Below are 14,875 nucleotides of genomic sequence, written 5' to 3' on the forward strand. Positions count from 1 at the left end.
GGGGTGCAATTAGAAGTATTTACAATGAATATGTATCTATAGTATAATTTGATAAATTGGTTTTTTCTAGGGTAACATAGATAGTTATTTTCTTTCATAAACTGTATCCTGTTATTATTTCTGTATCATTGATGTCAGACATTTGAATTGTAGCAAATTAATATAATTTTTTTTTGAGAGAAAGCAGGAGAGAGTTCATGGGCGCTCGTGGTGGGGGCAAGGGCAGAGGGAGACAGAGAATCTTAAGAGGCTCCACACTGGGCTCCATGCAGGGTTCAATCTTATGACCCTGAAATCATGACCTGCGCGCTGAAACCAAGAGTTGGACACTTAACTGACTAAGCCACCGAGGCATCCAATTAATATGATTCTTAATTTTTATTGATTGTAAATGTGATTTATGACTTACCTTCCTCCATGTAAGCTGTTCTTCACTGCATGCATTAGGCTTTAAACCAAAACCAAAACTACAAACTAGGTAAGTCATAATCTGTAAGATGACATATATGGAAAATAACACCTGGTATTCCTAAGGCCTGAGTAATGAGTGTGTAAAATTTTACTAAATGAGGCTAATTATTACATGACAGAACTCTTTGGTCAATAAAACTATTGACATGATTCAGTGAGTAATAGAGTTTTCTTTTTCTTTGGAAGTAAGGGAAAGGGATTTCATATCCATGTCATCCAAAACGAAAAAGGAAATAAATCCCAGATTTTTAGGCAAGAGTTAAAACAGGTTTGAAGTCAGAGTATTCGTTTCCCTAATTGATAAGCAGGAAACTCTTTGGAGAAAAGATTAACATCACATTAGTAAAAATAATAGTTAACATTTCCTGAGTCCCTCAGTATGTGCTTATTCCTGTCATCAGTGTAGATACACATGCTATTACTAGCATAGTTTCCTCATGAGGAAACCAAGGCCTCGAAAGCATGTGAGAGTTTAGATCCTCTGAGAGTCATTATGGTAAGTATAGTGCCTGAAAGGCATCCCCTTTTGAGTGGCTCTGTTTCTAGAACATATTCTTGCAATTTGAAATTGTAGCAGTTTCTCATCCCTCTCCATCAACCCTTCCTTATCTTTTTAGGTATATGTTCTAAGATAGATCGGCTTTTTATATATGAGCTGTTTTGAAATGTTTAAAACTGATAAGCAGCTATTTAAAAACAAGAACACCTGTGATCCAGAAAGTATTTTTAACATGAATGATTTTACTTCCCTGGCTTTATGGAAGTTAAATCTATTTATTTATTTATTTAATATTTTATTTATTTATTTGACAGACAGAGATCACAAGTAGGCAGAGAGGCAGGCAGAGAGAGAGGAGGAAGCAGGCTCCCTGCTGAGCAGAGAGCCCGATGTGGGGCTTGATCCCAGGACCCTGGGATCATGACCTGAGCCGAAAGCAGAGGCTTTAACCCACTGAGCCCCCCAGGCGCCCCTATGGAAGTTAAATTTATTATGTGAGCTGTTTCTCAGATATTCTAGAACTTGAAGTCAGCACTAACAAAACAGTTATGTAAAACTCTGAACACCTACCTACATGTAGATAAATCGGATAATACCTTCATTTTCCTCTACTTTGAGACTATAAAAATACAGACATTATTTGTAAGCAGTCTTGGATATGTACTGTCAGCTGATGTGTATTTCAGAGATGTTGGTCAACTGATGGACTGAACAGTGAACAAGAATGCTGTTCAGCACTTCCATGGCCTTTAGTGTAGCTGCTTTATTTTGTAAGTTTAAATTCCTATCATGTTGTGTGCCTTAGAAGAACTTGTTTTTAAAGATGCCTAGGACGAGCAAAGGTAAAATTAGATTTTATTAAAATGACCTAGCTAAATTCTGTAAAATGCTTTAATTTAAGTAATGATTACTATTTTTGGCTTGCTGGGCCCATCAGATTTTCAGTATTTTTCTCTCATAGTAATGTTATCAGTTAAGAAGCAGCTGGTGCTGTATCCCTGTCAGAGTGGTTCTTAGAGCATAAGGGGACATGGTGGTGTATTTCCTTAGTTTTGAGGTACACTGAAAGTAATTTGTTACTAATTGATAGTTGAAGTAGCAAAGTTTGCTAATTGTTTACTTTTTGAAAAATTCCAATCATATTATCCTTTTAATATCAGTTACACAGCTTTCCTCTATGTCACCCATAGAGTGGGTGACATAGAGGAAAGTGAAATTAAAGTTCTCTTGTCAAGAATTTGTATAATTCTCATCTATGACTTCTATATCTTTCTTACAGGAACTTTGCCAGTTAATCAATCTTTGGGCAGAGAGATTCTGTGCCTTGGAGGAAAAGTGTGAAAACATCCAGAAACCACTAGGTAGCATCCAAGAAAATACAGAACAGTAAGCAGTTTTTAGTTTTCTTTAACTTTCCTCCTGCCTGAAGTTATTTCAGAATAGAAGGTTTCAAACAGTACAAATACTATCAACTCAATTTCTCTTTTAACATTTTATTATGTTTACTTTCTCATTCTCATTCCCTTTCTTTCTTCCCAGCCCCCTCTAATATTTTATGTCTAGGTATCTTTTCTGAACTAGCTATGTATACATTGCAGACATAATGTTCACTTTCCCTAAATACTTCAGTCTATATTTCCTAAAAATAAGGATAATCTCTTATATTACTATAATTATTATAAATCAGAAAATCAGTATTGGTAACTCCTGTTATCTAGTATTACAGACGCGATTCAAATTTTGCCAGTTATCTCACTGATGTTCTTTATAGGAAAAGAAAAAAATTGTCCTCCTGGTCTAGGATTTAATCTAGGATCACACATTACATTTTGTTGTCATGTCTCTTGAATCTCCTTTAATCTGGAGTAGTTTCATAGTGTTTGTCTTTTATGACCTTTTCTTTTCAACAGCATAGAATATTTTTTTAGTACAGTGTCCCTCAGTTGGGATTGGCCTTCATGATTAATTGGAATTTCTCTGTAGCTCCTTTCAAGATATTTTTCTTTTTTTTTTTTTTTTTTTTAAGATTTTATTAATTTATTTGACAGAGAGAAAGATCACAAGTAGGCGGAGAGTCAGGCAGAGAGAGAGGAGGAAGCAGGCTCCCGCTGAGCAAAGAGCCCGATGCGGGGCTCGATCCCAGGACACTGAGATCATGACCTGAGCCGAAGGCAGCGGCTTAATCCACTGAGCCACCCAGGCGCCCCACAAGATATTTTTCTTTGCCTTTAGTTTTTGGAGGTTTGTTTATATTGTGTCGTCTTATATATTTCTTTGAGGTTATCCTATTTGGATTTACTCAGCTTTTTGAATCTGTACACTTATGCTTGTCACCAGTTGTGGAAATTTTCATCCATTATTTTAGTGTTTTTCAGCTCCATATACTTTCTCCTCTGCTTCTAGGGTTTTGATGATACCCATGTTAGATTTTTTGTTGTGGTTCCATAGGTCTCTGAGGCTATAGATAGATTATTTTCTCTTTGTTGTTCAGATTGAGTAAAAAAAAATTTTTTTTAAGATTTTATTTATTTGGGGCACCTGGGTGGCTCAGTGGTTAGGCCTCTGCCTTCGGCTCGGGTCATGATCCCAGGGTCCTGGGATCGAGCCCCGCATCTGGCTCTCTGCTCAGCGGGGAGCCTGCTTCCTCCTCTCTCTCTGCCTGCCTCTCTCCCTACTTGTGGTCTCTGTCTGTCAAATAAATAAATAAAATCTTTAAAAAAAAAAAAAAAGATTTTATTTATTTATTTGAGAGAGAAAATGAGAGAGAGGATGAGAGGGGAGAAGGTCAGAGGGAGAAGAAGATTGCTCACAGAGCTGGGAACCCGACGCAGGACTCGATCCCAGGACTCTGGGATCATGACCTGAGCTGAAGGCAGTGGCTTAACCAGCTGAGCCACCTCAGATTGAGGGCATTTTATGAACTGTCTTTGTGTTCCTTTGTCATCTTTAACCTACTGTAGAACCCATTCAAAGAGGTATTTTATATATTTCAGTTATTGGGTTTTTCAGTTTTATAATTTTCACTTCATTCTTTTTTTCATCTCTTCTGTTTCTTTGCCAAGGTTTTATTTTTTCCAAAAGTGTTTTAATTGTTCACTGAAATTTTTTTTTTCCACTGAAATATTTTTATATGGCTGCTTTAAAATCCTTGACACATTATTCCAGCATTGGAATTATCTGTTTTGGCACCTGTTGTCTTGTCTCATTGAAGTTGTGATTTTCTGGAATGGTTTTGACTGTATCTTGAACATTTTGGTTATGTTAAGAGATTCAGAATCCAACTTAAGTCTTTTTTGGCAGGCATTCACTTTTAAGTTTAATATGAAAGTCCTGGCCCAGTTTTGTGAGCTTTGGTTCCAAAGACAGTTTTGTTTTCAGAACCCTTGCATTCTGGTATTATTTGGTGCTACCCATATGAAAAAATTTGTATTTTGCTTTTGATGGATGAAATGTTCTATATAGGTCAGTTAAGTCTAGTTGATTGATAGTGTTATTTGTATATCTGTATCCTTACTGAGTTTCTTTCTTTTTTTTTTTTTTTTTTTAAGATTTTATTTATTTATTTGACAGAGAGGGAGAGATCACAAGCAGGCAGAGAAGCAGGCGGGGTCGGGGGGGGGGGAGCAATGCCGGGCTCGATTACAGGACCCTGAGATCATGACATGAGCTGTAGGCAGAGGCTTAACCCACTGAGCCACCCAGGCATCCCTTTACTGAATTTCTACCTATTTGTTCTATCAAGTATTAAGAGTGGGGTATTGAAATCTCTAGTTATAATTTTAGATTTGTCTGTTTCTCATCAGTTTTATCAGTTTTAGATGCATATATGTGATGTTCTATTGTTAGATGCGTACACATTTAGGGTTGATATGTCTTAGAGAACTGACTGCTTTACACCATCATGTAATGTCCCATTTTATCCCTGATAATCTTCCTTGTCCTGAAATCTACTTTGTCTGAAACTAATATAAGTACTTAGCTTTTCTTTGGTTGCTATTTACATGTAATGTATTCCTATCCTTTCACTTTTGGCCTGCGTCTTTATATCTTTATATTTAAAATGAATTTCTTGCAGATATCACCTTGCTTTTTCATTATGTTTAACAATGTACCTCTTTTAACTGGTACATTTTCATTTGAAGTATTGGGATAGTTGAAATAAAATCTACCATGATGCTGTTTTCTATTTGTTGCCTATTCTGTGCTTTGTTTCCTTTATTCTTTTCCTAATTAAGTTGAGTGTTTTTATGTTTTCATTTTATCTCTTCATTGATTTATCATTTATACTTTTCTTTTTAAAGATTTTATTTATTTATTTGACAGAGATCACAAGTAGGCAGAGAAGCAGGCAGAGAGAGGAGGAAGCAGGCTCTCCGCTGAGCAGAGAGCCCGATGCGGGGCTCGATCCCAAGACCCTGGGATCGTGACCCGAGCCAAAGGCAGAGGCTTTAACCAGCTGAGCCATCCAGGCGTCCCAGTATACTTTTTTTTTTTTTAAGAAAGAGTGCACATGGGACGCCTGGGTGGCTCAGTTGGTTAAGCGGCTGCCTTCGGCTCAGGTCATGATCCCAGCGTCTTGGGATCGAGTCCCACATCGGGCTCCTTGCTCAGCAGGGAGCCTGCTTCTCCCTCTGCCTCTGCCTGCCATTCTGTCTGCCTGTGCTCGGTCTCTCCCCCTTTCTCTCTCTGATAAATAAATAAAATCTTTAAAAAAAAAAAAAAAAGAAAAGAAAGAGTGCACATGAGAGTGGTGGTGGGGGGTGGAGGCTGGGCAGAGGGAGAGAATCCTAAGCAGGCTCCAAGATCATGACCTGAGCTGAAATCAAGAGTTAGACACTTTACCAACTGAGCTACCGAGGCAAGTCTTATTGTTTATGCTTTTAAATTACCTTTTTAGGGCGCCTGGGTGGCTCAGTGGTTAAGCCGCTGCCTTCCGCTCAGGTTATGATCTCAGGGTACTGGGATCGAGTCCCGCATCGGGCTCTCTGCTCAGCAGGGAGCCTGCTTCCTCCTCTCTCTCTCTCTGCCTGCCTCTCTGCCTACTTGTGATTTCTCTCTATCAAATAAATAAATAAAATCTTTAAAAAAAAATTACCTTTTTAAAGTAGTTTTTCTAGGATTAATGATACACATTTTTAAATAATGTTAATACACTTTTAAGTAATTTGCTGTTTCATGTGTGATAAAAGGAACTTATAACAATATGTTCCTGATTTCTTCCTCCCGTCTCTTATGCATTGTTTTCATATATTTTGCTTTTGCGTATGTTGTATACACCCAGGGCAGTGTTACTCTGATCACTTTATTTCCTTTTTTTTTTTTTTTTTTTTTTTCCAATTCTATTTATTTATTTGACAGACAGATCACAAGTAGGCAGCAGAGAAGCAGGCAGAGAGAGAGAGAGAGAGAGGGAAGCAGGCTTCCCGCCTAGCAGAGAGCCCAATGCGGGGCCCGATCTCAGGATTCTGGGATCATGATCTGAGTGGAAGACAGAGGCTTTTAACCCTCTGAGCCACCCAGGCACTCCTTTATTTCCTTCTTTGATGTGGCTACTAGAAATTTTTTTTTTTTTTTTTTTTTTTTTTTGCTTTTAGAAATTTTTTAATTATATGGCTCATATTATATTCTATTGAATAGTGCTATTCTAGAATTCTAGCTATCACCTCTTTTACTACCTAACTCCTGTCATTGATTTTCCAGTTCTGTTGTTGATCCTGTTCATTATACCATGCTCCATTCTGAACTCTTTTTTTCTAGACTCTGAGTCCAGAAAGCATTTCCCCACTTTTTTTTTCTAGTGTCTAGACTTAAGGATTTCTGGCTTTTTCAATAGCTCTGAAGGGAATAGTAGAATAGGATTGAAATGGCTGGGGAACACTCTTTTTAAGCTCTCTGCAAGCCATTTTCCCTATCTACCTGACATTTATTGACTATACCAATGGTTTCCAAAGTGTGGTCCAGGGACTGTGTAAGTCCTGTGTAGGGCCCAGGAACTTCGGGGAGGTTAATATATACTAAAGTTCGAGATCCACTGCCCGTAGCACTTAATGTCATGGATGGTAGTCACTCATGAATAAATTCCATCTTCCTACTAGGTTGTGATTCCTTGAGGGACTAGATTTATGTTGATAGTCTCCAAGCTTTTCACTTGAATTTCTTTTCCTTTTTCAATCATTTCCATTTAACCTGCAGCTGAACTTCGGTTTTCAACCTGTTTGCTTCCTCATTTGGTTTCCTCACATGGTGTACCATCTAGTGGTAATAGAGGGTAACTTTCATTCACCAAAGTTCAACTCTGAAGTCTTCAGAGGACTTTGCTTTTCTTTCAGGGTTATGTTGCATTGTACTATGTACACTAGGTGTATAGTTTGTCACACCCCAATATAATCTTCTTTCTTAGTAGAAAGCTTTATAGTTGACTTTGTTTTATAACATTTATAATTTTTACCATTTATTTAAGGTCATAGGCAAGGTAAAACTGCTGAAGAACAGAATGACAGACTGATTGTGGACAGTTTAGGGACTAGACTAGAGACCACAGGTGATGCCCTTAAGTAACATAACCTAGTAGGAGGAATAAAACACATGGCAGATTTTATTTTAGTAACTGTATAGTCATTACTCTAAGAGGTACAAAGTAAGGCTTCATATCTGGAGGAGAGCTGGGAAAGGTTTTATGAGAAAAGACATTTATAATGGTCATTTAATGACAGATATGATGTCAGTCTGCTATGAAGAGACACTGGCCAAAGCATCCATTCTCAACATAAAAGAGTCATTAAGAACACGGGCTCTAGAGCCAGACTGCCTGGGTTCAAATACACCATTTTTGGACTGGGTGATTTTGGGCAAGCTATAGGCCTTTTGAGTCTAAGTTTTCTGTTTTAACAATAGTGTTCTTTTTTTCTATAGGAAATCCAAGAATATAATCAGCAAAACAACCTCTTATAATGCACAATTTTGTGCTGATTGTGATGGCTTATCACAGGAACTCAGACACTTTAATCAAGAAGGTACAAAATTGGTTGAAGAGTCTATGCAACACTGTGATAAACTTGGTAACAGCCTTGAAGTAGTATCTCAAGAGACTGAACAGAGATGTGAGGCCCTGAGCACAAGCACGCTTTCTTTTTCTGAACAGTGGGTATCTTGTTTAAGTAAAAGGGAAGAAGAACTTCAGAACTTATTGAAGGTAATAACTTTGTAATTGGAACCTACTTTGGAGAGAATAGTGATCATCAGAAAATTAAATACTCTTGGCTAAGAATTGGTTTCAAAACAGATGATGTTTTAAATCATGAATTAAAATTTTAAGCATAATAGTTAGTATTACATGATCTAGTTTATTATGTACCTGTCTCCTAGAGTTTGAAATTATTTAACTCCTGTGTCTGATCTGTCCTGTATCCTTGGTTTTTGACTCATTAATGCTTTCAGTTAAGAGCACCCTGTTTTTTTTAATATAATTCAAACCTGTTACTGCTTTAAATATTTAGGATATTGTTCTTATTGCTCAAAGGATACTTGATAGGTTTGTGTGTTTACTTGAACTGAACACTTGCATGAGGCCTTTGTGGCTTGGTTTTTCTCTCTGTGCTATAAAAGGATTTTACTAATATTCTCAGGAACTAGGTAAAAGAATTTAAGTTTTTTTTAAAAAGTAAGTATTTTAAGCTGTACATAAGCTATTATTTTTACCAAAAGGAACCAAGGTTAATGGAGAAATAGCTGATTTCAGGTTGAAACAGAAAATTATACCAGATAAGCCTAGAGGTCCTGTCATACCAAAAAGTAAGAGAGCTATTAAAGATTAGTGGGGTTGTATCAAAAATACATAGGCGCCCCTGATGACATTCCTTTGTTTAAAGATAGTATAATTTGAGTATCAAAAGGAATAATTGCTTTAATAGATTAAAATCAATTAAATATAATAAAGCTTATGAATTCATAAAAATTTCATAGGTCTTTTTTGGATCATGTTAGGGAAACAGTGCATTATTTTGAAAACTGGTAAATAAAGGGAAACAGTTGAGCAACCATGTGTCTTTGCCAAAAGAATTCTATCATGGATTAGCAGGATAGTGGATGAAGAAAAGTGTTTCATAGAAGAATCCCAACTAATGCAGAAGAAATGAAAGAATTTGAAAACCACCATTTGCAATCCTAGTGAGATAACCCCTGTGGATATTAGTTACTGTCCAAACTATTTGATAAAAACTGATGGAGAATTTTTCTTTCTTTTTTTTTTTTTTTCAAGTTTTGTGGGTTTTGGTTTTGGTTTTTGTTTTTTGTAATCTCTACACCCAACATGGGGCTCAAGCTCATGACCCTGAGATCAAGAGTCTCATGCTCTTCTGACTGAGCCATTCTGACTGAGAAGGCAGGCACCCCTTGATTGTGAGCTTTATAATTAATAGGGTGATGACATGGGAACTCACTAATTAATCTTTTTTTTTCTTTCTTTCCTTTTTAAAAATTTTATTTATTTTTTTTTAAGTACACTCTACTCCCATCCCTGAACTCACAAACCTGAGATCAAGAGCTGCATGCTCTACCAACTGAGCCAGCCAGGTGCCTCAACTGATTAATCTTTTTTTTTTTTTAAGATTTTATTTATTTGACTGAGAGACAGAGAGCACAAGCAGGGGAGTGGCAGGCAGGGGGAGAGGGAGAAGCAGGCTCCCTGCTAATGTGGGAGCCCGATGTGGGGCTTGATCCTAGGAATGTGGGATCATGACCTGAGCCAAAGGCAGCCGCTTAACCGATTGAACCACCAAGGTGCCCCAATGGATTAATCTTAACATGAGAGATGGAACCAGGTATATGTGCTTTTAGCACCACCTACAAAATATTCTTGCCAAACAATTAAAAAGGTATGAGGTAAGGTATCCTATATTAAAAGAGAGTTAAGACCAGAGGGTCTTGGGGCGCCTGGGTGGCTCAGTGGGTTAAAGCCTCTACCTTCGACTTAGGTCATGATCCCAGAGTCCTGGGATTGAGCCCCACGTCGGGCTCTCTGCTCCGCAGGGAGCCTGCTTCCTCCTCTATCTCTGCCTGCCTCTCTGCCTACTTGTGATCTCTGTCTGTCAAATAAATAAATAAAATCTTAAAAAATACCCAGAGCATCTTAAGAGCTGGTTTGCCTGGGATAGTCCTTGTTTACATCTGTTGTTTGGAGGTAATTGTTATTAAGAAGGGCCCTTTTCACTCTGAAAAGTATCCCAGTTTAGGTGATAAATTATATGGTCATCTACTTAAGACAGATCAACCAAATTTAATGATAAATTTAAATAAATTGTGAAAAACATTTGAGATAATTGGTAAAATTTGCATGCTGACTAGACATTTGATAAAAAGAAGTCAGTGCTAAGTTTTTTACATGTGAGAGTGGTCTTAAAAAAGTTCTTAACTCTTAGAGATGTATGCTGAAGTAAGTGGATGAAATGATACAGGATATGCTTTAAAATAATTCTATGGGAGGAGGAGGAGGAGTGGTTAATCTTGTTTGATCTATATACCCCAAGTGGCTAATCTTGTTTGATAAATGTTGAAACTGGGTGGTCAATACAAGGGGGAATTCTACTCTTCTCTCTTCTCTTGCATATGTTCTTCAAAGTTTTTACTATGGAAAATTTCAAGGTAAGGAAATAATATGTTGAATAAAATGCTGACAACTTTGATTTTAATAATGAAAGCTCATTTGCATCATTTACAGGTTATAAACCAAGGTTGTGAGGCTGCCAGATCAGAGATCACTGAAAAATTAAATGAACATAAAGCAGTTAATGAGAACCAGCGTAACATTTTTTTTGATCAGATAACTACTGATGAAGAAAAGTTAATGGCACAAAGTCTAGAACTTAATGAAACCATAAAAATTGGTTTGACTAAGCTTAATTGCTTTCTACAACAGGATCTGAAGCTGGATATCCCAACAGGTACTTTAAAGGGAAAAAGAATTAACATTTTTGAAGTTGAAGTCAACCTTGTACTGTGCCAGATGTTCAGAAAAACCAGATCCTACCATTGCCTGATAGGAATTTGCCATCTCACTGCAGTCATCTCAAATGGAAAAAATGGAACCCTAAAGTATTTTTTTTAAAAAAAATTTTTTTTTTTAAATTTATTTGACAGACAGAGATCACAGGTAGACAGAGAGGCAGGCAGAGAGAGAGGAAGGAAAGCAGGCTCCCTGCTGAGCAGAGAGCCCGATGCGGGGCTCAATCTCAGGACCCTGAGATCATGACCTGAGCCGAAGGCAGAGGCTTTAACCCACTGAGCCACCCAGGCGCCCCAACCCTAAAGTATTTTTAATCAAGATTAGATGTCATGATATAGGTGACATGTACTGGGCATAAAACTTGTAATAAAACTTGGGCATTAGAATCAATAAGATTTTATAAATATTTAAGGCACTGGTTTTGTTTAGAGAAGATTTTTATTTACATTTATTTATTTATTTATTTATTTATTAAAGATTTTATTTATTTATTTGACAGACAGATATCACAAGGAGGCAGAGAGGCAGGCAGAGAGAAAGAGGAGGAAGCAGGCTCCCTGCCGAGCAGAGAGCCCAATGTGGGACTCGATCCCAGGACCCTGAGATCATGACCTGAGCCGAAGGCAGTGGCTTAACCCACTGAGCCACCCAGGCGCCCTATTTACTTTTATTTTTAAGATTTTATTTTAGAGTGTGTGCAAGCAGGGTGGGAACAGAGGGGGAGGGAGAGGGACTAGCCAACTTCAGGCTGAACAGAGCCCAAGGGGGGCTTGAGATCACAATCTGAGCCAAAATCAAGAATCAGAAGCTTTACCAACTGAGCCACCCAGGCAGGCACCCCTTTAGTTATTTACTTATTTTTAAGATTTTATTTATTTGACAGAGCATGAACAAAAGCAGGGGGAGCACCATGCAGAGGGAGAGGGAAAAGCAGGCTCCCTGCCAAGCAAGGAGCCCGACCAGGGTAACCAGGATCTTGACCTGAGCCGAAGGCAGACACTTAACCAACTGAGTCACCCAGGTGGCCCAAAGAGAAGATCTTTTAAAAGCAAATAAAAAAAATCCAACAACCATCTATCTAGCACAGTTTGTAAAAAGGCATTTTAATACCAGAAATAGTAGAGGAATGTAATTACATAAATCTAGTTTAATGGAAAAAGCTTATCATATTGTGCATTCTCTTACGTGTACCTCTCATTTTATCAGAGATGGCAAAGATTATTTTAGGCTATGATGATTTAGAAAAGCCTTCATGGAAGAAGATATGCAAACTATTTAACAGGATGAGTAATCGAACGATTATTTGGATTGCATTTAGGGTTGCATACCCCATAAATACTAAAAATCACTGAATAGATTTTATGGTATGTAAATTATACTTCAAAGATTTTTTTTAAAGCAATTATGAAAAGAGGCGATGCTAGAGAATGTTAGTTTATTTTCTCCTTAAGAGCCCTGTAATATTTGTTTCCACTTTTTTTTTTTTTTTTTAAGATTTTATTTATTTATTTGACAGAGAGAGGGAATAAAAGCATGGAGTGGGAGAGGGAGAAGCAGGTTTCCCGCTGAGCAGGGAGCCCAGTATGGGGCTTGTTCCCGGGACGCTGGGATCATGACCAAAGCCGAAGGCAGAGGCTTAACCCTCTGAGCCACCCAGGCACCCCTGTTTCCACTTTTCAATGAAATTAGGAATATAAGTGCTAAGCAAAAAGACAAAGAAGTGCTTGTGGAAAATATGAGAGCATGAGTTCATTATAAAGAAATATAATTGCGGGGCACCTTGGTGTCTCAGTAGGTTGAGTATCTGACTTCAGTTCAGGTCATGATCTCAGCGTCCTGGGAATGAGCCCCGTGTCAGGCTTTGTGCTTAGTGGGGAGTCTGCTTGTGGCTCTGCCCCTCCCTCTCCTCATTCTCTCTCTCTCTCTTTCTCTCAAATAAATAAAATCTTTAAAAAAAAAAAGATGTAACTCATTAATATTTAGCTACTACCAAATTTACAGTGAAATGATCATCCTATCAAAGATCTTGTTGGGGGAAAACTACTTATTCCAGGAATCCTGCCATTTCTCAGAACACTCTGATTCCTTTTAGAGCCTACAGCACATCTTTTGTGCATCCTCAGAGATGGATAATTTCATGTTTGGGGGTAGGTTGAATCCTGAAAATAATTGAGTCCATTTAAGATCATTTGTCAAGTTAGGAAATAGTAGTTGTAAAGCAATCTGTACCTGATGAGTAACAGGATAATTCCCATGTGTGGCAATAGTTATGTCTTTGGAAGATAGAGACTCATGGGGAAGTATACAGCCTAACTTAAAAAAAAATCTTACTCCTATCCCACACTTCAGTCTTTTCCCATTTATATAATGTCCACTAAAGGTACAACACCACAGAGGAAAAATTACGTCTACCCGTCGACACTGGTGAGAACTGAACCACGTGAACAGCTCCTTGATCAGCTGAAAAGGAAGCAGCCTGAACTGTTAATGATGCTAAACTGTTCAGAAAACAACAAGGAAGAGCTCAGTCAGGTAAAATCTAAAACTTCATAATTTTAGTTAGGACTCTCACATAAAGTCCTTATGTCATTAGCTTTGTATGAAGAATTTTATTCTTTGCCTTTAAATCTTACTCTGTTGCATTAATGGTAGTTATCTGATCCTTAAGCCTAAGCCTGCTGCTTTTATTTTATCTATCTATCTATCTATCTATTTAAAAAGAAGATTATTTATTTATTTATTTGACAGAGATCACAAGTAGGCAGAGAGGCAGGCAGAAAGAGGGCAGGGAGCAGGCTCCCCGCTGAGCAGACAGCCTGATGCGGGGCTTGATCCTAGGGCCCTGAGATCATATCCTGAGCTGAAGGCAGAGGCTTAACCCTCTGAGCCACCCAGGTACCCCAGCCTGCTGCTTTTAATCTGGCCATTTTTTATTATCAAAGTAATAACAATAACCAATATTAATGTTGTGCTTATTATGTGCCAGAGGCTGTGCTAAGCCCTTTACATGCATATTTACTCAGTTAACACTCAGTGGCCCTATGAAGTGGATGCTAGTACTGTTCTCATTGTAGAGGTGAGGAAACAGAATTACTTGGTCCCAAGTCACAGGATGGAGCTGGAATCAGAACCTAGAAGATCTCCAGTCTGCTCTTAACTGTAGTAATTATAGACAAGTTGGGAAATAGAAGATAAAAAATAACCTGTAACCCCATTATACTGAGATTACTACTTTTAACATTTTATTATAGGTATGTCTCTATGAGAAAATATATTTGGGATTCTTTATCTTTCTTTCTTTTTTAATTTTCAGAGTTTTTTTCTTTAAGTAACCACTACACCCAACATGGGGCTCGAACTTAAGACTCTGAGATCAAGAGTCCCATACTCTCACCACTGAGCCAGCTAGGCATCCTCATTATTTTATAGACTTCCTACTTATTTGGTTGAGGTTTAACTTTTACACAATGGACATTGTGTTATTTTCAAAGAAGAAAGCTGCACTTCCTTTTGTGAAGTTTTTTTGTTTTTGTTTTTGTTTTAAAGATTATATTTATTTATTTGACAGACAGAGATCACAAGCAGGTAAAGAGGCAGGCAGAGAGAGAGAGAGGAGGAAACAGGCTCCCCGCTGAGCAGAGAGCCTGATGTGGGACTCGATCCCAGGACCCTGAGATCATGACCTGAGCCGAAGGCAGAGGCTTAACCCACTGAGCCACCCAGGCGCCCCCTTTTGTGAAGATTTTTAAGTCCTTGGACTTAATCACTCATCTGCCTTCTCATTTTAGGCCGTGGATGAAGAAAGGTCAGTTCTAGGGCACTCTGTTGAAGAGCCTCCAAGTCAGGAACCATCTGTAGATGCTGGTGTGGATTGTTCATCACGTGGTGGGATTCCATTCTTCCAG

The 14,875-nt window shown here is 38.0% G+C and overlaps 1 protein-coding gene across 1 annotated transcript in view; it reads left to right on the forward strand.

Moving 5' to 3' along the window:
• KIF11 (kinesin family member 11) overlaps window positions 1-14,875 on the forward strand; it is a 45,455-nt gene that overhangs the window by 27,269 nt on the left and 3,311 nt on the right. Inside the window, exons 17-21 of the mRNA XM_082721932.1 lie at window positions 2,250-2,356; window positions 7,883-8,162; window positions 10,686-10,908; window positions 13,351-13,502; window positions 14,759-14,875. Of these exons, the coding sequence (XP_082578058.1) occupies window positions 2,250-2,356; window positions 7,883-8,162; window positions 10,686-10,908; window positions 13,351-13,502; window positions 14,759-14,875 (879 nt within the window). The remainder of the gene's footprint in view (window positions 1-2,249; window positions 2,357-7,882; window positions 8,163-10,685; window positions 10,909-13,350; window positions 13,503-14,758) is intronic.

The sequence above is a fragment of the Mustela nivalis genome (assembly GCF_964662115.1).
Source record: "Mustela nivalis genome assembly, chromosome: 2".
NCBI classification, from domain to species: Eukaryota; Metazoa; Chordata; class Mammalia; order Carnivora; family Mustelidae; genus Mustela; species Mustela nivalis.